The following is a 25,165-nucleotide window of genomic DNA, read 5'->3' on the forward strand; positions in this document are numbered from 1 at the left end:
TCAATATTATTAGTCACAAAATACCATTAATATTGTAAGTTTTAAAATACTTTTAAAAATAATGAACTTAAAGTAGTATGTAGGAATAAAGCTAGCTATATTAATATGCAATGTTGATTGGATGGAAAGCCCTTTAATGTTTCGATTTACTTATATATAAAATTGTCTTAGATCTACAATTAATGTATCAAATAAAGCAAGAAATGTAATTTTGGATCGCGTCTTATTAAAGATACAGTTTCATGAAATGGTGAGGAAAGAAATGAGCTGAGCTTGTTATACAAATTTCAATTGACAGAATAAACAATATTGTAAAATAGAATGTTCAATAACTTTAAATTTAAATTATAATATATAAAGTAAAATTTCGGAGTTTGTTATTTATTTCACTATCAAATTTATTAAAACCCTCTGGTGTTTAGAATTCCAAATCGTTTTAAAATTAATTTACCAGTAATCCCTGAAAGCCAGTTTTGAACATATTTTTTGAGAATAAATTGACATCCAGGATTTTATGGCTTCAAATATGGTAGGTTGATTGTCCTTTAGTTACTTGAATTAATAAATATTGTTGGAACACTAATTCATTTGTTACATTACTGTACATATTTACAGTGCAGTACTGTACTGTAATGTTTTATTTCAGTGGTACATATAGGCCTGCTGTCCCTTTAACGTTTCATTTTTGTATGAAAGTTGCATTCATGATATGAAATAGAGAGTATGCAATTACAGTTAATATGCGATTTACTCTACATGTCCTATTACTGTACATTAATAACAAGATAAGAGGAGTAAATTAACAGACATAGATACAGTACATATCGTTTTCCATGTTTTATTTCCGTTGCTTTACAGTGGAGAAGAAAACCGACCCAAATTTACATGTGAACAACAATACGCATAGGATGCCACCAGAGTTCTTAGACTCTATGCCAGGCACTAGTGTAGACATTACATCAATGGAGCCACCGGATGCAACACAAATAAATATGGAAAATGATGATTTACCAAGTTTACCAGAGCCATTCAATTCCGATATTTTGACTGACATGGAAGCGGATCTTTTACCAAGCAAAATGGATAGCATCTTGACGTGGTTATAGGGTGATCTAAATCAATAAATTACTTTTGTATTATATACTATTTTATAAGAAATAAGGGAAAAACAACTGGTTAGTATCTTCAACACCAGAATTAAAATCTGTAAATTGAGTTCCAATACTCTTTATTTAAATGTTAAATTAACTGGAACTTCAGTTAATGTGGATATATTTTCTATGCAAAGTAAGATAACTTTGAGTGAGCTGAAGTTGTATTTATTCTGTAGTCTCATCATGAGGTGTACATCCCATGTTATCTTTATTCATTCAAATTGTCCATAGCTGTTTGTACTTAATTACAATTGTTGTATCAAAATACAGATTGGAAATGGTGTTAACCAATCATAGAAGCTATTTGCCTAAAACCTCAGGATGATAAATTCAGTAGGATGAATAATAATAGAGCCACACCAAAGCACAAAAAAGCTGATTTGAATCAAGTAACATTTTAAAACTGTATATTAATTTATATAATTATAACCATTTTAATATGCCATTATTTTAAGAATGATAGCCTTGATGCCATTATTTTAGACTGATGTGTATAATTATACAATTATGTCTCGATCTGTTGTCTGTAACTCTGAAAAAGCAATAACAATTAACAAATAGTACTAACTCAATAATTAATTTGTAGATGTACTTAGTTATGCAAAAATATTAGTTTAGTGTCATATACTGTATGCCTATGAATTATTTAACATTATATTGAATCATCGGCAAAACCTTGGGTAAACCTTGTATCTTGCAACTTATATGCACTCTCATCATTACATTCAATGTTATTTGCAGCTTTTACAAGAACAAATTGCCGTTTGTAAACAAGCACAATTCACAAAATAGAATTGTCAACACAAACTGGGAAAATATGCCACAAGCACATGGGCGTGGATTGCAAAATGCAAGAATTTTTTCAAACTTAAAGGCATTTGAAAATATAAGAATTTTTACATATACTAATTTTAAGAAACTGGAGTTGCTTAAAACTGTACTGAATTTGCCTTCCATCTAAATAGTAGAATTGAATGTAGCCTGTTATTTTCATCTTATTGTCAATTCCATCCAGTGTTATGTATCACCTTGAAAACTCATTCCTTGAACAACAATCTTGGCAGTTTTGTTTATAAATGAAGCAATAAATAAAAATAAATAACAAATAATAAATTACTTCAATCCATATTTTATTCTATTATGATTTTTTTTTAAATATTAATAATTTTTTGTTTGGGTGCAAGTACAAAGTTTGAGTTTATTTGATGTTTATGTGCTCTCTTAAACTTTACAGTTAATAATACTTGCCTGGAGGTGCCAGTGTTTTTGGTTTTATGGAAACTGTCTGATTTCATGTGAAGTTGATGTATTGGTTTTCCTCCCTCTGCCAGCTGTTACCTTGTAGATGATGTGATTTGTTGCCCAGGTGTTGCTGTCTGTAATTTTACTCCAAAATATGACCTTTTTCAGCTTGCTTCTTCTTAAAGGTCACGTCATCATTGAAAGTTTCAGAGATAATATCAACCTTTAATTTTTGTTTATTTGATTAACTTTTTTGTTTTTCTTGGCTCTTGATACACACCAATCACACTTGCATCCAAGACAGTTACCCGCTATATTAATTATAAAATTTCTTACTTGATTACATTATTTATTAAAACTTAAGTTAAAAGTTGAAAGAACATAGTTGTATGTTATGATTTTACTTTGAGTTGCAGCTATAATTGATGATGTCTCTTGATGATAAACTAACCAATCACAACTTGTCTTTGATTACATCATCATCTTATATCTACCTCATCTTCACAAAAACAATATTATTGGCATCAAAAACCCATTTAAATTAATACAGTAATTTATACTATTCACATGGTTGTTGGTTAGTTTTTTATATTTTACTTAGCTGTCTTCTTTCCTACTTAATAAATGTCCACCTTCTTGATTTGTAATTACTGGACCATGCTAGAAGGAAACTGGTTGAACTTTGACATCTTAAAGGTGACTGAATGATTACCAAATATGGATTGAGTATTGGTAGGAGGTAGATGGAGAAGTGTGTTGATTTCGCATGTGTTGCTTAGCAAGGGTAGTGTAGTGGTCCACTGCGTCATGTTTGAAATTTGATATCATGTAGGCTAAACATCCATCTAAAGAAACTGGCATGCATTTTGAAAGCTTAGCTAATTTGGCTACAGCTCATTCTTAATGCTTGTTAGAGTGTTTTGCATCTGATAAAACTTTGAGGAGCCAGAAGTCATTACGTAGTGCATAAATATTAGATAAACGCAATAAACAATCTTCACCTTATGTATTCTAAAGTACAACAGCAAATTTGATTTAACTTGTGATTTCATGTTTGTTTTTTTTCCATATATAATATATTGTTTAAATAATAATATACATACATTTTATATATTAATATATGATCTTAAGATGAATACTATTTTAATTGGAAATTATTACCTGATTAGCAATTCCTATGTTATAATATAAAAAAGTTGTGTAGCACCACCACCTTTAATTAATCATATTTAATCCTAAGTCATATTTTAAATTATATTTTATTTCTTGAATGTCAAACTATTTTCAACTAAAATTTCCACTACTTTCCCAAACTACACTTTATCATTCCTTTATTCTCATTCCATTTTGATTTATTTATTTCACTCTAATTTATTTTACTTTAGTTTCAATGCTTTTTTTGGAGTTTGTCTTGTTTTATTATAACGAACAAAATAACTTTTATAATTAATCATTAAACATATGTATACATTGATCTGTTCTGTGACGAAACAACACTTAATGCTTAGTCGTAAATAAACAGTATAAATATGACAATGTTGCACACTTAACGTTACGTATACGTCTGTTTAAGCACTAAAAGATATAAACACCATTTAGTAATTAATCATTAAAATAATGATTGCAAGTCGCAGCCAACATCGCGGCAATAAACAACGTTTCAATAAAACATGACAAGGTTTTAACTCCTAAAACCTAAAGATTAGAAATCCATTTTCCTTATTCATATTTATTTTAATAATTTCATATAATACTAGTGGATACAGAGACCTTTAATGGATTACTCATTTTATGTTTTCGGTGATAATTTACAATGTTAAATGAGGGAAATTTTCACTGAAATTTAACTTAGATTTATGGCAGGACATTTTGAAATAATAATTTTGGTACATAGATAAGCCGTCTAATTCCCAGTGCATTTATTAATATATATTCAAAACTGTAAAATCAGGAAATATAACTTCATCCAACTAATGTCAATTGCATACGAAAATAAAACTTTTTCAACTTCTTAATTCATGAAGGGTGTTTTTGTATGTAATGTTCTTCTGATGACTTTTAAATATCAATTTCAACCTGTTAGAAAGTTCAGGTTAAACAAAATGAATAAACAGTAAGTTTCAGCATAACAAAATGTTCAGAATAATGATAATGTGTCTGTGAACAATAGAAACCATGTAATGCAATACTAAATTTGTTTTTCTTTCTTTATTGCTTTTTTGAATGAAGTTTTCTATTTTAAAATAACACATGATATAAAGAAATATGATTATCTATACATAAGTAACATTGTCTTTACGCTTCTAAGAATCGACATTTACTGTAATTCCCAGTCTTGGCCATACTTATACACCAACATTGTCTAATCTCTGCTTAGACCTTGAGTAACTCACCTAGGGCAAGAAACATGTGGTATTCATCACTAGACTACCACTGATTTAGAACCAACCAACATGGTGGATACTATAACATTACACAGGCCATATTTACATGATCATAATATAAAAGCATTTATAATTACATAAATGATGTGTTTATTTGTTATTGTTTTAGACCAGTCTCTAACAGTTTAGATATGTACAGTACAAGCAAAGTACTGTACTTACTTTCTTGTACTTTGGTGTATTCAGATTTAATTTTTATAGCAACTCTTGCAGTATAGCATTTTTTTCCCTTTTTCCTCGTTGTGTTTGCCCTTATTTACAATTTTTGTTTCATTTAGGGAATAACAAATCTTTCAGTTAGGTTTATTGCCTAATAGATTTTATTATGTTTAGCTTGAATGTTTCCTTAAATGACTCTGACTCTATTCTTTGATATTATTAATTGTAAAAACACATTTTAATTGATCCAGTACAGTCTAGTACCTAATGTAGAATGACAAGATTGTACCTCTATTCCAGCATTGTTTTGAAATTGATTAAATTTAATAGTCTATAAAATATCTACAATTATACTTATTATGAACAAATCAAAACTGCCAAGAATTGTAGCCCAAATCAGATGAAAATAACAGGTGTTCTTCCAGTTAATTTATGTAAATTAGATTAGCTATGCATGTCTAGAATATCAATATGCAGATTAATAAGTGTGAGCCTTGATGGAACAAATGTTTCTTAAAAATTTGATTCAAATACTGGTTTTTGTTTCTTGCTTGCAATCAAGTTTGATATTGTTTTAATTGAACATTGAGATGAAATAATTGCTGCTTTGGTTTAATAACTCTTGATTCACCATAAGAAAAAGGAGATCATCTATTTTTCGGGAATATTGTGGTAAGCTTGGATGATCTTTAGGGCGTGTTTGTGTGCGTGTGCGAACTACAATGCAATTTTACAGTTTGCATGTTGTTACCAGTTAAATGTGCCTTGTGCCTTCTTAGATCATACACTGCATTTCGCATTATTATTTTGTTGCATTGTTTTTGTGTGGGACTTGTTTTCAACTAATTTTAAATTGGAAATTAATGAAAATCTGATGAATCTACCCTGTAAATATTTAGTATTTTTCTATGTGAATTTTAAATATTTTTTATATTGTTAATTTTATGCAAACATTTGTTTAATTTTTTTTGTTGGTCGGGTTTATTGTGGTGAAACAATGTTGTTAGATAGATAGATCTATACACAAGGGTTTTAAGAAAAAATATTTTTTTTTAAATATATAACTAAATCATGTTTACAGGTAGGCAAGATACTGTCCATATTAGTACAGTATCATGGAAAAGTTTAGTGATACAGTGTCAGATTATGATGCCTTTATTTTTCCTGACTTTAAAATTAATTCCCCAATAAGAACGTAATTCATATTTAATTATTCTTTATATATCATTATAGAACACTTCTTCAATCTGAATTGGAATTTTTAGCAAAACAATCTCTAACAAACACATTTATTAAAGACATTTGGTGAAGAGGTATGAAAGTTGATGTTTCGAGTGTAAATGTAGTTAAAATGTTCTATTCATGTATAAGTAATGACTTGTTGAAATAATGTTACATAAATTATAGCTATTATTGCTTTGTAATTGGTATCAACAAATCATATTTTAAGTGTTTTTAATTGTCTATTGTAATTTATCAGCAATGTATTCATGCCTATTTTATTTAAATTTTGACTAATTCATTTTAAATAATTTAATGCTAACAAACTTATTTATTACAAATTATGTTTATTTTAGTATTTAATCTTTATGCGGATTAGTTGCCATCAACTGTAATAAATTACTTATAATATTAAAATAATGTCGATCACTACTATTTCTGTTTCTAGTAGGACAATATATTATGCTAATTTATGCAAATATTTATGCAGACGTTGAATTTAATTTGGACCAAACTTACCAGGAAAAAATGTATATAATAACGAATGCCAATAAATTAAATGTGAAGAAATGCTACAATTAATTTGGTCTTCAGAACAATAAAGTTTGATACAATTTCAAGCAATACAGGTGTGACAACCCTTAATTGATTACTATTGGTGGTCAGTTCAAATATCTTCCATTTAACAAATATGCAAATAACAGTATCAATATTGTTAATATAATTATATGTTGTGATTTTAAGCATGTGTTTGTATTCCAGTAACTTTACAGAATGCAACTTTTTTGTGTCCTAAAAACACAGTTGTAAAAATAAAAGCAAAAATAACAAACCATTACAGTAGCAGCCACTATTAAAGTTGTCCCTTTCTGTTGTAGAGTCAGCTTATATTGAGTACAGTACTCCTATTTAGGGGACACGTTCCAGTGAAACAAACTATGGAAAATGTTTAATACTAAATCAACCACTACTCAGGGGACACCCTGTTAAGGGGACACTTGTTTTGGTCCAGGAAGGTTTCTCCTGAATAAGGGTTGTGCTGTATTATATATTTTGTATGAGTAGTAATTTTTTCAACCAAGTATTATGTTTTGTTGCATGCATATCCCATCTCTTACCTTGAAATTTAGTTTTGTTCAGTTTTTTTTTCAAAAATCTGTGATTATTTTAGGTTGGATTGATTGTATTGAAATTTATGTATATATTATATATAATATTAATTTCTTTTAAAATTTTATCTTGCATATTATAACATGGAACTGATTATACTGATTGAAGGCTATGTTTTAATTCATTTAGTTGCTAATGATAAATTTAAGTATGTTTATTTAATGTTTTTTATTATTGCAGATTAACAAAGAAAGCACTTATTTTTATATTATTATTTACAATTTTGTAAAATTAGTAGTTTCATGGGGAGCCTACTACACTCAAATATGATGTGAAATGATTATAGTCCTATTGGTATAATTGCACCCACACATGTATTCAACAGTAAGCTATTACTCGCTCTACAATAAGTAGGCCTACCCAAACCTAACAAAATGTCTATAAAAATGACAACAATTTTTATTCATTAATTTGTATTTTATTTAAAATATGAACGAACACATTTTTAATAAAAGCATAGTTAATAAAGTATTATTTGCATATGTAATTAGTGTAGTTAAATACGGCTTATCATTTGGATTCATCCATTGATTTGTTGTGTAAGAACAAATTTGATTGAAAGCAATAGACTACATCATGTATACAAAACTTTATTGTACAAAAAAAGCCTACAGAAAGAGCTGTTTAATGGTCAGTGTCTAAACGACATGATTTCTACGGTTTTGTAAAGCCTACTATAGAAGGTAACATTTAGCAGTTTCTGTACGGTTTATCAAAGTGAATTGCCAAATATTGTATAATTGTTAGCGTCCTGTAAAGAAGGAGCTGATATACGTATATATCCATACAGCGTATAGATGAAACAAGGTGTCAAATTTATACGACAGAATCATGAAAAGAGTTATTGATAGTGATACATTAAGGCAAATGCGTATGCTTGTTTTAGGATTATCATTAAGTACTTGTGACGCCTTGGGCCAAACACGTTTAACAAGTGTTGCTTCTAAGTAATTTTTAAGTCTCCAATAAAAATATGAATCGTACATAAAAAACAACAATTAGAAACAATAGTCAAATTCTATCATAAATCATTCTTCAAATTTGTCTCAATAAATAAAGTATTTACGATTTATGTTCCATTTATTACGGTAATAACAAATTTGTGTTGATTATTTGGCCTTATGTAATTTATATATTTGGATAAAACTCTGTTCATTTTATTTTGTTGGATTATAACATTTAAAGTTTTCGTTTTACAGTAGTTAACCGAGATGGTGATATAATATGGTCCTGCAGATTTTATATTACAATTATGATGTGAACACAGAATTGAAAGCAGTATATTGTTTGTATGTATTTAAGCATTTTACTTGATGCTACTTAGATGTAGATCTACCTTAACAGTTTTTTTGTGATACCCTGCTTCTAGGAAGGTTTAGGCTGTAAATAAATTGAACATTTTGTACTCGCTTTATTTTTGTGTTTGATTTATTTAAGCTATCTATTCGGTGAATGATAAAAGGACATATTTCAACTCGACTTTACCTCATTGAAATATAACCTTTCATCATTCACCTCATGGCATTATTTGTACCATTCCACTGATATCATAAACATTCATTATTTGTATATATTATAACACACATGATTATATTCTTGCAATGGTGATAATTAACATGCTTGCCGAAAACATGTTGAGGATTTTTGACATGCTACATTGTTAAAATCAACTTTTGTGCACGCTGTCTTCTAATCCACATACTGCATAAAGTTAAAGCTCAGGTACAGGCATGAATTTTAAATATAATATCTGGTTAATTGTACATAAATCAAATATTAATTGTAACAAAAATAAAGACGAAAAAACATGAATTTCCCTGAATATGGACAAATACAAAATTTCGCAAAATTCTGCCATAAAAACCAGGAAGACTTTTTTTCAGTAGTTAGGTAGTTTAACCTAATGTAATAACATGTCTGGTGACTCCCTAGAAGGTGAAAAAAGATAGTGGATATACGGTGGATATAGCATGAAAATAAAAATCTGAAGTTGAATAAAAATACCAGAAATGTTAAATTCAAGTTATACAATATTACCTATATTTAGTCATCTGATAAAAATTTTTTACCACACCGTAAATTTGCAAAATGTGTGTACAAAAGAATAGAGATTTTACTGTGTAATTTGAACTATCTATTTCGTGTAACCCAAATATAATCCCAAAAATTATGAAACAGAGGGGAAACTATAGATCGATAATTATTGGAATAGAATTTTTTTGCCCGGACCTGGCCTTTTTTTAATGTCCTAGCATCCCGACCTAGCATAAGTCAATGAAATACGTAAAATAAAAGTAGATAAATTGAACAAATAATGAATGTTTTGTATTCTGTAAATGGAGAGAATATTTTATTCAAAGAAAAATTGACTGCTGTATATTCAACTCGGCTCCGCCTCGTTAAAAATTCATAAGATATTCTCACCATCCAACTCGTAAACATTCATTATTTGTATAATATTGCATTATTTATATAAATCATATATATCATCTTTATGTTGTTTACCATTGTGAAATAGCTTCTGGCTAAAGTGTAGCGCAGAACTACCCTTGAACTCTCCCAATAATCACATGAGTTTCTCAATATTTTGTTTCACATCTTCCGGTGACTTACTTGACTTGTCTTATGGCGAGTGGAATCCTCGAACCGCCATGGCCCTCCAAAGTTTCCTGTCTCTCATAGCTGTTTCCACTTCTGCTCCATCCAAGCCAGTATCCATCTTTAGAACGCCTGTATACGAAAGAGGTGGTCTGCCTGGTTTCCTTTTCCCATGTCTTGGTTTCCAGACTACTAGTTCTGACACAGGCTCTTGCTTGCTTCTGAAGCTGCAGTGGCTAGCAAATCGGTTCCTTTTCTCTCTGATTTTTTGAGAGAGATTTGGTAGATCACACCATAGAGCTCCTTGTTGGTTTTATGCTTACTTCAATGAATGTTGAAAACTGTTCGCATCATCCTTATTTAACAGCCATCTAGGCTCTTTTCAATCTTTTTGGTGACTGTCCAGGACTCACATTCATAGAGAAAGACTGATTCTACCGTGGCTGCGAAGATGCAATACTTTAGCGATTTGGGCAGAACTGACTTCCAGATTTTCGTTAGTTTACAACATGCTCTCCAGGCGGCTGCTTTGCGGACCTTAATATCCTGCTCTGTACTTAACATCCAAGCGCCAAGATATTTGAAATCATGGACTTCATCAAGGATGGAACCATCTTTTGTTTTGATGGAGACTGGTTGCGTTTGGTTGTAGGCCATGTATTTGGTCTTCTTGGTGTTCATTGCTAGCCCCACAGATGCTACTAATGCTTCCACTCTGTATAGAAGGTCTTGTGACTGATGTACTGCCTCTGACAAGAGGGCGATCTCATCAGTAAAGTCTAAGTCTGTGAGTACCTTTGGGCCAACTCTTTTGCTTTGCCTCCTAACAAGTTGGAAACCAAGTTCTTCCTCTTTTCCATCTATTGCCTTCCTCATTGCATAATCAAGAGCAATAACAAAGAGATATGGAGCTAGAGTGTCTCCCTGAAGTACCCCTGCTAGAATGTTAAAAGTCTCAGTATCTCCGTCAGGTGTGACCACTTTAGCCTTAGTACCTTGATACATAATCCCAACAGCATCAACAGTCTCTCTTGGAATTCCATACGCCTTAAGAATTAAAAGCATCTTCCCACGGCGAATAGTGTCAAATGCCTTCTTAAAGTCGATGAATGTGATGATAGCAGGCAAGTTGTTCAATTTTACACCTTCTATTACGCGTCTTAGGGCAAGAATGTGGCTTACAGTTGTTCTCCCTTCTCTAAAGCCATTCTGGTTTGTGCGTATGATCATCAAGCTCTGGTCTGATTCTGTTGAGTATCATTTTATTAAAGATATTGGCGACAATTGAACTTAGACTGATACCTCTGTAGTTTCCAGCCTTACTGAGGTCCCCTAACTTCGGTATCGGAATGATGTTGAGGATTGACTACTGTTCAGGATTCCTTCCTTCCAGCAGAACTTGGTGGCAAAACCCAAGGATAATGTCATCAAGGTTGCATCTCTTCAAAACTTCTGGAGGAATGCCATCTTCTCCAATACTCTTCTCTTCGACAAGTGATCCTTTCGCTTTATTATACTCCTCTTAATCAAGTGGCCCTACTTTGATGTCAAGTTCATTTAGGATTGGTGGTGTTTCTTGGTCTTCATCCTCAATTACAGGCGGGTTTCCTAACAGATTCCTGAAGTGGTTGTACCAATTCTCAACTCTCTCCTGTTGGGAAATTCCTTCAAGCTGTCATCTTGCAGATGTTCTCCTCCCTGTAATCGAATTGATCAGTTTCCAACTTTCTCAATGTTTACGATTGACATGAGCTTCTTCCAGTTTGTAAAGTTTCTGTGTAAGGTCTTCCTCAATGACAACGTTGTAGGCTTGCTCTAGGCTTTTCTTTGCATCTCTTTATACTGAAGTCTGTTCTCCTCAGTAGTGTCTTGTTCGTTCCTCTCTGTTTCTATCTTCTCTGATATTTCTCACATTCAAAGTTGCAAAAGTTGTTATCGATTTGCAGCTTGTAAGTCTATTCGTTCCTTTTGTTAACACCATCTTCAAGTTTGCCCCTCCTAGGTAGGTTTAAGGACAACCCGTCATGTGATTTGTAGAAATCAGTGTCCGCTCCAGGAATTGGTAAATTAGGGACTTTAACCCTAGTGTTTCTTTGGTTTGCCATCATAGTTTTTCAGTTGCTAGTTATAACTGTGGTCGCAACTCCTACAGTCACGTTTCAGTTTAGATGTTTTAATAGCATTGTAGAGTTTTCCTTCTCATCAAGTCAGGTTTGCTGTTGGAGTTTTCCTTCTCTCTGATGATTGCTCAAATAAACTATGCATTGAGTCTTAGCATACATAGTCAGTCCGTCCCAATTGAACAAATCAATTGGTTAACAACCCTTACCGCGTGAAGGTTGACCAGGACGTTTACCCGATGTCACACAAGTCGAAAATATAACAATTTGTAATATACTATGGTTTGATATCTCAAAATGTTAAAGCACCCTCTATAGTTTGGACATGCTTTATAAAACCTCCCGATATTTCATTTTAACAAAGCTGTATACAGGTATGATTGTGTACACTACCTTTTTTTTTGTATTTAAAAATTAAATGTATTTTCACGCCGCGGCTTTAACCAGCTATATTTCAGAAAGCTGTCAACCTATAGATATTTACAATGACTCCCATTTGACTGTCAATCTAGGCTGATATTGTAATAATTTTATAGTTTTATTCCAAGATTTATTCGTGTTTTTCCTTCTATTAATAAGCTTTGTTTATTACTTTCCAACACAAATTTTACTTATAATTTAGGAAAATACGTCTACTTTGCTTTTGAAAGAAGAAACCATTATCTTAAGTTATAGTTAATTTTTATTTGTTTGTATTAGGGCCAAAGGCCAATATACTTTGAACCAATAAATTCCCTGAAAAGGGAAAGAAGAAGAAGAAGAATTCACCTTCATATAATCATTGAATTATGATCAAAACAGTCCATAGTAAAGTTTTTGTTGTTTGTAATAGGATACAATTTGTTCACACCTGAATGTCCCTTTATATATAGCACCTTTAGTCCTTTGGGTCTGACTGGCCATTTATCACTTGATGACACCTTAGGCTTGATGAAATGACCCCCAAATTTTACCTTTAAAAAATAAACATATTGGATATAACCCACCTTGGTGGTATTATTTGGTTTGAGTGATTTGAATTAAATAAATTCAAAGTATAGGCTACTTTCTTTCTTTTTACTATCTAAGCAAGCAGTAGTTATAGTATCTAAGGCCGAAAGTGTTCCGACTTTGTAAACTCGACTATAATTTATAGATCCCAGCTGCTGGACCCAAAACGTCTGGGAAAAGAGAGTCTATGAGTGCTCACGGTTGAACGATTTTGGATTTTCGCCCTTTGATTGGTTGCCGCAAATCAATAGACTGGGAAGAATTTCTCACTTGTACCGCCGTGAAGTCATGTTGTCTCTAGTATAGAGGGTATTCAGTTGCATGCATACAGGTAGGTTGAGGTCACACACAGCACATTAAAGTTCAAAATTGACCATTTTTTATGGGCATGTGATTCATAATTAAAGAACTATCTTTGATTTGTATCTTTTTAATAATTAATCATAAATATATCTGAAGAAAGAACAATGATTAATTTTAAAATGTCGAGCAGCGTTTTTTGTAAGATTACAACTACTGACAGTACCGTACACTACTATAGTTTAGTTTATGATTATATTTTTGCTCTGTACAGTAGGTCAGACTATATATTTACGTTACACAAAATGTTTGCTACTGATTGTTAAACAAAAATAATTGATAATAAATCATTATTTCTGAAGAAAGAACAATTATTTAAGGTGCATTGTCCCCGCAAAACATGAAAATGAAGATTGAATACTAGGTAACTAAGTAGGTAATTTTGTAGTTTAGATCAAGTTATTTACTTCTGTAAAAAACAAACAAAAAATTAAGAAACGTTTAATTTTAACAAAAAAACATTTAAAAAAATGTAGGGAGACAATAATATCTCTAAAACTGTTACGTTACAAGAGGCGTTTTTATGAGACCAAAAAAAAAGTTAATTTTCATAGAGGGCGTTATAACAATAACTATATTCATCACATTTTTCTAGAAAAATGAATCAAAGTTTAACCAGAGTCTATCTAAAAACGTCTATCCCCTAAACCATGAAAATTAATATAAAATGAGACTTTGAATAAGCCAATTTTTAGTTCATATACATCATATGCACAATACAAGACAAATTAATCTGTTAAATTTAACAGACAATTGAATTACAGTTTATCTTGTAAATTGAATAATTCATAATTTCTGCCAACTCGATTCTTTCCAAAATACGTAAACTTTGAAGTATTCATTTTCCAAAATACTGTACGCGAATTTTCCATAATACGTCAATTTAAATATGAATTAGTTTACGGATGGACTAGTAGGCCTAATTTGATAATTAGACTACAGTATCTGTATCGACGACGTACATAGGCCTAGACCTGATAATATTATTGATGTAGGCCTCTCACAAGCCGTACGACATGACGTGATTTGGTTAGATTATACTTATTTTATTTATGTTATACGGAAAGAATAAATGTTGGACGCACCCACCAAAAAGAACAAAAATAAAATCATAAGCTTTCAACGTGATCATTCGACTCAATCATGACGTCAACAGGGCATATTAGCAGCATATTTATGATCCATAACCAATAATTGTATAACCATGATATGCATATAAACAGGTCAAGGGGTAAACATAGGCCTACGCACAAAAAACGTACGTGTACGTACGCACACTTGATTTTTTGTGCGCAATCCCAAGTCAACATTTCAAAATGCTCAAAATCAATTTCTATAATTCGAGTGGTTCATTAAATTCTATTATTTCAAAATTGTCCAATGTTCCCGTCATGCGCATACAGTATTTAATATTTTGGACACAGCACGTGAGTGTCTAAAGCAAAAAGTGCAGTTGAATTTTTTTCTTCATACCCTACTTTTTAAATGTCAAAAACGTGACAAGTACAAATGCACGTAACTTAAAAATTGTGCGCACTCCAAATGAGCAATTTATTGCAAATTTTGTGTTTAGTCTCTTATAATAACTCTTCTTATTTTGAAAACACACAGTTTCACGTAGGCCTAACTTTATTTTTAAAATATCAACATAAAATATAATTCTTGTGTAAAGTATGAAAATCAAAAATAATCAGTGACTCATTGTGTGTTTCCCGGTGTGTTTAATCACGTCTCTGTATCAATTGAAAATATTATACAGTTCAGTATATTTAACATGTGCCGGTAACTTGCATATGGCGGTTTTAGCGTTCCATAGATATGGTTTTTGGATATTCGAAGTGCTCGTGTGCCCCATGTGAACGGTGGAGGTATATTCAGAGCGTCATTTCGACGATCGAGCATTCTCTACTTCTACGGAGCACCATTTATGCCTTTATTTACTTCCGAATTAGAAATAGTACTATACGGTAACTGCTCCAGTGGACCAAATTTAGCACCGGTGGAGCAGCACAGTGATATAAAATAGAAATAAGTCACTAATTTTAATATCTTTTCGTATGTAAATACACTGTGCTCAAGTGGACCCAATTTGGAGCCAGGGGAGCACAATAATATAAAATAGAAATAAATCACTGAATTTTAATATCTTTTCGTATGTTAATACACTGTGCTCAAGTGGACCCAATTTGGAGCCAGGAGAGCACAGTGATATAAAATAGAAATAAGTCAATGATTTTTAGTATCTTTTCGTATGTTAATACCCTGTGCTCAAGTGGACCCAATTTGGAGGCAGGGGAGCACAGTGATATAAAATAGAAAAAAGTCACTGAATTTGAATATCTTTTCGTATGTTAATACACTGTGCTCAAGTGGACCCAATTTGGAGACAGGGGAGCACAGTGATATAAAATAGAAAAAAGTCACTGAATTGTAATAATTATCTTTTCGTATGTTAATACACTGTGCTCAAGTGGACCCAATTTGGAGACAGGGGAGCACAGTGATATAAAATAGAAAAAAGTCACTGAATTGTAATATATTTTCGTGTTTTAATACACTGTGCTCAAGTGGACCCAATTTGGAGCCAGTGGAGCACAGTGATATAAAATAGAAAAAAAGCAATGAATTTTAGTATCTTTTCGTATGTTAATACACTGGGCTCACGTGGACCCAATTTGGCGCGCGCGCCCAATAAGCACACAGTGATATAAATAGAAAAAAAGTCACTCAATTATAATATCTTTTCGTATTTTAATACACTGTGCTCAAGGTGGACCCAATTTGGCAACAATGGGAGCACAGGGAAATAGTCACATTACAAAAACATCGAGAAAAAATACTTCTGGAATTAAAAAATATTTCAAACTTGGTATGTATGTTCAATATCGGTTACTCCCTCCGTAAACCAAAAGAAAAAATAGTTTCAAGCCACATCAGTGATTTTAATAACTTGCGTTTGCTTATAAATAATACTTACGAAAAAACATACAATTCTGACAATAATGATTTTTACAACAAAAAAACCGGTTAGGAATTCGATTTTTCCCTGTAAATTGACCAACTTAAATTTAAAATATACCAAGAAATATATATTGAAATTAAGGAGTATTTTTGTTTACAAAAGAAATGTTCGTATGTTAAAACACTGTGCTCCAGTGGATCCAATTTGGCGCCAGTGGAGCACAGGGAAATAGTCACATACAAAAACATCAAGAAAAAATACTTCTGGATTTAAAAAATATTTCAAACTTGGTATATAAGTTCAATATCGGTTACTCCATCCGTAATGCAAAAGAAAAATTAGTTTCAAGCCATATCAGTGATTTTAGTAATTTTCGTTTGTTTAAAATGTATATTTATGATAGAACATAGAATTCCAACACATTTTTTAAACTTTAAATTTTGATCGTCATCAAATAATTGTCCTACACATTTGAAATTTGGTAGTATACGTTCAATAGGTTACTACACGTTCAATATGTTACTACATAATTCATATTTTTAACATATGTCTTTTTTTTAATCGCTAAAGTTTAAAAAAATGTGTTGGAATTGTATGTTCTTTCATAAGTATTTATCTTAGACAAACGCAAGTTATTAAAATCACTAATGTGGCTTGAAACTAATTTTTCTTTTGCATTACGGATGGAGTAACCGATATTGAACTTATATACCAAGGTTGAAATATTTTTGAATTCGATAAATGCCCCCATTGGTGCCAAAGTGGGTCCACTTGAGCTCAGTATATTAACATACGAAAAGATATTAAAATTTAGTGACTTTTTTCTATTTTATATTACTGTGCTCACTGGCGCGCGCGCCAAATTGGGTCCACGTAAGCACAGTGTATTAACATACGAAAAGATATTAAAATTTAGTGACTTATTTCTATTTTATATCACTGTGCTCCACTGGCTCCAAATTGGGTCCACTTGAGCACAGTGTATTAACATACGAAACGATATTAAAATTCAGTGACTTATTTCTATTTCATATCACTGTGCTCCACTGGCGCCAAATTAGGTCCACTTGTGCACAGTGTATTAACATACGAAAATATATTAACATTCAGTGACTTCTTTCTATTTTATATCACTGTGCTCTCCTGGCTCCAAATTGGGTCCACTTGAGCACAGTGTATTAACATACGAAACGATATTAAAATTCAGTGACTTATTTCTATTTCATATCACTGTGCTCCACTGGCGCCAAATTAGGTCCACTTGTGCACAGTGTATTAACATACGAAAATATATTAACATTCAGTGACTTCTTTCTATTTTATATCACTGTGCTCTCCTGGCGCCAAATTGGGTCCACTTGAGCACAGTGTATTAACATACGAAAAGATATTAAAATTCAGTGACTTATTTCTATTTTATATCACTGTGCTCTCCTGGCTCCAAATTCGGTCCACTTGAGCACAGTGTATTGACATACGAAAAGATATTAAAATTCAGTGACTTATTTCTATTTTATATCACTGTGCTCCTCACTGGCGCCAAATTGTGTCCACTTGAGCACAGTGTATTAACATACGAAAAGAATATTAAAATTAGTGACTTATTTCTATTTTATATCACTGCGCTCCACTAGTGCTAAATTTGGTCCACTGGAGCAGTTACCGTAGTACAGTACTATTTCTAATTTGTAAATAAATAAAGGCATAAATGGCGCTCCGTAGAATTAAAGAATGCCCGATCGTCGAAATGACGCTCTGAATCAAAGATCGTATAGCGCTATAGTATCTTTGCTCTGAATATACCTCAACGGTGGACGTGGTGGGTGGTGGTATCTGGGTTCTCCTGAAATTAAATACCAAGCTCTACCGGATCAAATATATAGTTAGTGACGTATTATGGTTACGTACTTAGGCCTAGCCTAGATTGATTCCGTTTTTGTTGCCCTAACTTTTAGGCCTAGCTAGCCAGACACGTTGTAGTAAGGCTGGGATCCGTAAGACCGGGATCCGTAAGAGACGGTAAGACTAGGCCTAGGCTAGGCCCCGGCCTAGCCCTAGGCCTAAAGAGTAAGGCTTAAAGGCCTACTAAAGACTAGCTAAGAGAGGCAAATCAAGTTGCCTATGCTTTTTCTGTAGCTGATTGAATGGGGATCCAGTCAAGTCGCCCAATACAAAGTCGCCCCATCGCAAAGTCGCCCCAAAACAAAGTCGCCCCATCGCAGAGTCGCCCACGGTTTTATTTCGGTATGATGATTATGAAGCGCCGCCGCTAGTAGTATGCTGTTTTAATCATATCGGTTGCGTTTGATATTGATTGCGTTGTTACTTTGGTCGCGCTAATGCACTTGTCAATTGTATGACTCACTATACGACCCCCGGGAGAGGTGCGTCATGGGTGCGTCATTTACAAATAATTACTGACGCAGGGGTGCGTCAAAAAACCTAGATGGTACGTCACATCAATGAACAAGGTGTGTCAATGTCCGTCACTTTACCACCCACCATATCATAAACAACATGGTCACAGTGCGTCAAAATGGGTGCGTCATGGTCACCTAAAGGTAAGTCACCTTTTTGACGTACGGGTGCGTCATGGTATTCAAAAGTATGACGCACATCGGACAAATGACGCACCTCTCCCGGGGGTCGTATAGTGGGTCATACAATTGACAAGTGCATAAATGTCGTATAGGCCTACATTATAATGTTTATCCTATTATATACATAATTTGTGTTTTAATTTTAATTTTACAGGTTTTAATGGAGTGATGTGCTTTTTAAAAATCATTAAAAAAATAGTCCCTTTGTCTTTGTTTCAAAGTTCTAAAAAGATTATCCCTGATTTATAGTTGCGAAAATGTTAATTTAATATGATTTTAAAATTAGTTACTAGAGCCACAATTACGAATCTTTCTTCAACCTACGCGTGAATACCAGCTCATTTTTTAGGATAATATAATATTAAATGTATAAATACAGTAGTAGTAGGCCTTCGTATAGATTTACAGTAGTTAAAACAATAACAGTGTTGTAAGACAATGAGTGTTATAGGCTACTTATTGATCATTTTGCATTTATTGACAAGTTAGGCTATGCGTCTTAATTTTATAATGACTCAAAATGAAGAAATAAAAAAAAAAAAAGGATTTCATCGCCGATATGATTGTTTTACATGCAAGTATTTTAGTAAAATTTAAAACGCTACATTTTGACCATGGAAAAACCATTGTACAGTATCGTGTGCGTGTTTTTTAAAAAGGGGAATCCCCGACGGTCAGCAGAAAGACGTAGCAGCTGTGAGGAAACAGATAGCAGAAGGCGCAGCTCCGATTGGTTTCAGAGAATGTTTCAGATGGCGAGTCGCCTTTTATTCAACAGCACAATGATCATATTACTGAAGAAATTCTTTTCAACCCTTTTGGTTATAGAACATTCTAATTATCATGCCTAATAAATATCCTCATATCGGGTGTTTATTTAATTTTATATTAAACAAGACAGTGAAGAGGCACGGAATAATACGTACACGGACGTACGACGAATACACACACGCACGTCATCATTTACGACATATAGTGGTGATATGATGCAATTGTATAATGGATATAATGATGGGATTGCCTTTCCAGGCTTACAATCAATGTTCATTGTAATACTATGTATATAATAGTAAACTGAATGTTTATAAATAAATTGTTTTACGTAATTTGTTGCATATAAAATAAAAGACACAGACGCCGCCTACGTTTCCTGTAAAATATTTCACATTTAAATAATTATGTACTGTTAAATGACATTATGCTGGATAATACTATAATCTTAAACTATGTTTACAAATTGTCATTTTTTAAGGCACACATCTTTCTCATCATACTGACCTGTAAAATAAAAACAAAAATCAATTATTAATATAGGCCTAATAATAATAATAAATATTCATCGACCAAAGTAAAAATAATCTAGATCGTATAACATCATTTTATGGCGACCAAAATTAAACGCGACCGATTTCGAACGCGACTGATATCATCGTAAAACTCCGGCGGGGTTTCCCCATCTTCAGATGGTGCGTTGTAGTGCGACAACGGCGGAGTAATTACGGGGGTTTCCCTCTGGTAAGCTAGCACATTAGTGCGACCGCGGAGTGATTAGTCGGTGTTTCCTCTCTGATGATGGGGATGCGTGCCGATCGTGTGACCTGAGACTACACGTTCCGTGTTATTTTGTGCATCATTGCGACATTTTACGCACTTGTAAACTATTTTTTAACGTTTTGGGGCGACTTTGTGATGGGGCGACTTTGCGTTGGGGCGACTGTGCGATGGGGCGACTTTGTGATGGGGCGACTGTGTCGGGGCGACTTTGCAATGGGGCGACTTGACTAGCATCCATTGAATGATACCGTTTCGACAACTGTTGAAACCAGGGGCACCATTTGAATGGAACAATAACCTACAACTATTGGAATTGAAGAATCCAAACTCATTATAGTCAGTGAGATCGAGGAAGGTAAGGTGTTAGAATATTCAACAATATGCGACCTACATGTCTTGCTACAGATTAGTCCAAGACGGGTATCGGATTCTGGCTGCTTCAGAAGCATTGCGAATGTCCATCTACCATCTCATTCAGCCAAATCACGATATGCTCCAGTTGAAGGTGAAGCGTTGGTGGTCACATATGCACTTGAGAAAACATGCTATTTTGTCCTAGGCTGTAATGACCACACTATTGCAGTTGATCATAAGCCTCTATTAAAAATATTTGGTGACAGATCGTTGGAGGACATTCCGGTACAGATTTCGAATGATTCATATCCCCGGAGCACGTCACCGAGCTGCTGACTCAATCTCTCGACACCCATGCTGCCCTAAGAATGTTCTTGCACCAGTTCTTACGGACGAGGCCAATATAACCAACCTCAACAACATGGAGACTACCTCACCAGTATTCTGCCTTCGGACCGACTATGTTGACTCAACCAGTGAGAGTGTCGATCAACAGTTACTTACCTTCAGCTCTATGGCATTGGACGATCTACAACGTGGGATACAGTCAAGCTGGAGACAAATAGCGACGACAACATGGCCAGTCTGCTCACTATAATTGAGTTGGGTATGCCTCACTCACCCCATGAACTGCCTGGTATGCTACGTGAATACTTTTCGATCCGTAAAGACTTGAGTTCCTTCCATTCATTCTTCTCTATTTGCTGCTTCTTCTTTTAGTTCCAAATAATATGTATTTTTATTTTTTAATCAGTTTGATTAGCAATATTGCTAAAGAAAATTTTAAAATGAAATTTTTCCCTGCTGAATAATGTCATCATTAGCCAACCAGAAGTAATTTTTAAGATTTTTTTTAAAAAGGACCTTCAGCGCGAACTAAATATCAGGTCACACTTTTTTGGCGACATGAAAAAGGGGTGTGTCACCATGAGTTGCAGGTCTATCAAGTACTACCCTTTTCCTTCCTCTTTTTGTTTTATCTTCATATGCCTTCTGTCACAATTTTCAATAATATACTAATCCTCTTTCTCTAATTATGTTCCCAATCCATTGTTTTTGCTGCTCCGCTATCCTTGCCTACTTAAACAACAATTTCAACCTTTCCTAAACTTATACCCCTTAACACCGCTGAGCTTATCCTAATTTTATGTAAATTAAATACTATAGTGAGCAGGGATAGTAAACAAACGGGTAAAGATACGCTGAGTGTTTTACACCGCAATCACAAGTTCATCCCTGGTGCGTCCCGGGTTGACTTGACGCTGAATACATTCCGCATCACTTACCCAGGTGGTTCAGCAACCCGGGTAACTTTTTACGTCGTTTACACTGGCCTACATTTCCACATTTTTGCGTCCCGGGTACGACTCAGGTTTATACAATTCTGGATCAATTCCGCGGTGTAAAAGGGGAATTAGATCCTAAATCTATGAAACCTGAAGATGCTTTGATATTACAGTATTGTAATTATGTTAATTGTAATTTCTATTGAGACTAATAAGTTAAATTAAATATACAGTAGTCAATATCTGATAATGACTTTTAAACTTTTTATTTGTTTCAGATGGCTGTCAGACGCTCTCTCGTAAGTGTCTGCAACCTTGGACGAATACCCTATACAAAAGCTTTAAAAATCCAAAAAACAATTCAATCCAATATTAAAAATGGCCTAAACCAATCAAATTCTGTACCGGTAAACACGCTATTATTATGTGAGCATAACCCTGTCTATACAATAGGTATTCGGACTAAAGACTACGATTTGAATGAAGAAGAACGCTTGCTGAAACTTGGAGCTGAATTTCTGCAAACTGATCGTGGTGGTTTGATAACATTTCATGGACCTGGGCAGCTTGTAGCATATCCTATTTTATACCTAGGTGACTTTAAGAAGAGTGTGCGCTGGTATATTTGTGAATTGGAAAAATGTATTATAGAGACATGCCGTAGGTTTGACATTCAAAGCGAAACATCTCCACATACTGGTGTCTGGGTGAATGATAAGAAAATAGCTGCAATAGGTCAAGTACATTGTACCTTAATGTCACAATATATATGAAGTTTATTTTTGTTAATCCCTTATTTTTTTTTATTCAATAATTTAAGCCTTATATTTATTTTATTTTAATATTTTTTCAGGTGTACAGTGTAAACGCTTTGTAACATGTCACGGACTAGCTCTCAATTGCAATACAGATCTTAGTTGGTTTTCCAACATTATACCCTGTGGAATTGAGGGAAAAGATGTAACATCGTTGACTATAGAATCCGGGGCAGAGGTTACAGTAGAAGATGTTATTCCAAGCTTTGTTGAATCATTTTCATTGCAATTTCAATGCGATGTCAAAGAAATTACTCTTAAAGAACTTACCAATCAACTCAATTTTAATTTATAATAAAAAAAATATATCTTTCTGCTTTTATTAATATATATTTACTTAATAAAGTACTGTAATGTGAATCTGAAAACATTTTGCCATTTTCATTTATTTATATTTATTTGTAAAGGTCACATAAATCATTAACGAGCACCTCAAAAGGATAGAACACAATCGTCAGTCCTGATGCACACCAGATGCCTGAAAGCAAGAGTGTGGCATACCTCCAGATGTTTCAAATTAAATGTGTAGTGCACCTCCTTATTCCTCAAGGGTGTAGCACACCACCAGATACCTCAAAGCAAGAGTTTAACACATATCCAGGTACCTCAAAGCAAGAGTGTAGCACACCTCCAGATACCTCAAAGCAAGGGTGTATAACACACTTTCAGATGCATGGAAGCAATATGTAGTGCACTTCCAAGTTCCTCAAAGCAGGAGATTATACTGTACACACTTTATGCCTCAAAGCAAGAGAGTAGCACATCTCTAGACACCAGGGCAATAGTTTAACACACTTTCAGATGCCTCAAAGCAAGAGAGTAGCACATCTCTAGACACCAGGGCAAGAGTTTAATACACTTTCAGATGCCTCAAAGCAAGAGTGTAGCACATCTCAAGATATCAGAGCAAGAGTTTAACACACTTTCAGATGCCTCAAAGCAAGAGAGTAGCACATCTCTAGACACCAGGGCAATAGTTTAACACACTTTCAGATGCCTCAAAGCAAGAGTGTAGCAAATCTCTAGACACCAGAGCAAGAGTTTAACACACTTTCAGATGCCTCAAAGCAAGAGAGTAGCACATCTCTAGACACCAGGGCAATAGTTTAACCCACTTTCAGATGCCTCAAAGCAAGAGAGTAGCACAGCTGCATCTCTAGACACCAGGGCAATAGTTTAACAAACTTTCAGATGCCTCAAAGCAAGAGTGTAGCACATCTCTAGACACCAGGGCAATAGTTTAATACACTTTCAGATGCCTCAAAGCAAGAGTGTAGCACATCTCTAGATACCAGAGCAAGAGTTTAATACATTTTCAGGTGCCTCAAAGCAAGAGTGTAGCACATCTCAAGATATCGGAGCAAGAGTTTAACACACTTTCAGATGCCTCAAAGCAAGAGTGTAGCACATCTCTAGACACCAGAGCAAGAGTTTAACACACTTTCAGATGCCTCAAAGCAAGAGTGTAGCACATCTCAAGATATCAGAGCAAGAGTTTAATACACTTTCAGATGCCTCAAAGCAAGAGTGTAGCACATCTCAAGATATCGGAGCAAGAGTTTAACACACTTTCAGATGCCTTAAAGCAAGAGAATAGCACATCGCTAGATACCAGAGCAAGAGTTTAACACACTTTCAGATGCCTCAAAGCAAGAGAGTAGCACATCTCTAGATACCAGAGCAAGAGTTTAATACACTTTCAGATGCCTCAAAGCAAGAGAGTAGCACATCTCTAGATACCAGAGCAAGAGTTTAACACACTTTCAGATGCCTGAAAGCAAGAGAGTAGCACATCTCTAGACACCAGAGCAAGAGTTTAATACACTTTCAAATGCCTTAAAGCAAGAGTGTAGCACATCTCAAAATATCAGAGCAAGAGTTTAACACACTTTCAGATGCCTGAAAGCAAGAGTGTAGCACATCTCTAGACACCAGAACAAGAGTTTCATACACTTTAAGATGCCTCACAGCAAGAGTGTAGCACATCTCTAGACACCAGAGCAAGAGTTTAACACACTTTCAGATGCCTCAAAGCAAGAGTGTAGCACATCTCAAAATATCAGAGCAAGAGTTTAATACACTTTCAGATGCCTCAAAGCAAGAGTGTAGCACATCTCAAGATATCAGAGCAAGAGT

General features: G+C 33.7%; 2 protein-coding genes across 4 annotated transcripts in view; both read left to right on the top strand.

The window, feature by feature from the left end:
- The window catches only part of LOC140049277 (transcriptional coactivator YAP1-like), a 31,598-nt gene extending 28,041 nt beyond the window's left edge, over nucleotides 1–3,557 (top strand). For both annotated transcript variants that reach the window (XM_072094120.1, XM_072094121.1), the window contains exon 5: nucleotides 859–3,557. In XM_072094120.1, the coding sequence (XP_071950221.1) occupies nucleotides 859–1,106 (248 nt within the window). In that variant the 3' untranslated portion in view covers nucleotides 1,107–3,557. The remainder of the gene's footprint in view (nucleotides 1–858) is intronic.
- A 9,801-nt stretch (nucleotides 3,558–13,358) lies between these two features.
- On the top strand, nucleotides 13,359–23,640 carry LOC140048976 (octanoyl-[acyl-carrier-protein]:protein N-octanoyltransferase LIPT2, mitochondrial-like). 2 transcript variants are annotated; one of them, XM_072093780.1, is made up of 3 exons: nucleotides 13,359–13,429; nucleotides 22,493–22,949; nucleotides 23,068–23,640. In XM_072093780.1, the coding sequence occupies exons 2-3, from the start codon at nucleotides 22,493–22,495 to the stop codon at nucleotides 23,322–23,324; spliced, it is 714 nt and encodes a 237-aa protein (XP_071949881.1). In that variant the 5' UTR covers nucleotides 13,359–13,429; the 3' UTR covers nucleotides 23,325–23,640. The 2 variants fall into 2 exon arrangements, with proteins under 2 accessions (XP_071949881.1, XP_071949880.1); XM_072093779.1 differs by lacking the exon at nucleotides 13,359–13,429 and adding an exon at nucleotides 18,185–18,302.
- The last annotated feature ends 1,525 nt before the right edge of the window (nucleotides 23,641–25,165 follow it).

This window comes from Antedon mediterranea, chromosome 5, assembly GCF_964355755.1.
Source record: "Antedon mediterranea chromosome 5, ecAntMedi1.1, whole genome shotgun sequence".
NCBI lineage: Eukaryota > Metazoa > Echinodermata > Crinoidea > Comatulida > Antedonidae > Antedon > Antedon mediterranea.

Coding starts and splice junctions, on each gene's coding strand:
- LOC140048976 (XM_072093780.1), top strand. CDS start 22,493: ATGGCTGTCAGACGCTCTCTCGTAAGTGTCTGCAACCTTGGACGAATA. Junction 22,950..23,067: donor TAAGAAAATAGCTGCAATAG/GTCAAGTACATT, acceptor ATATTTTTTCAG/GTGTACAGTGTAAACGCTTT.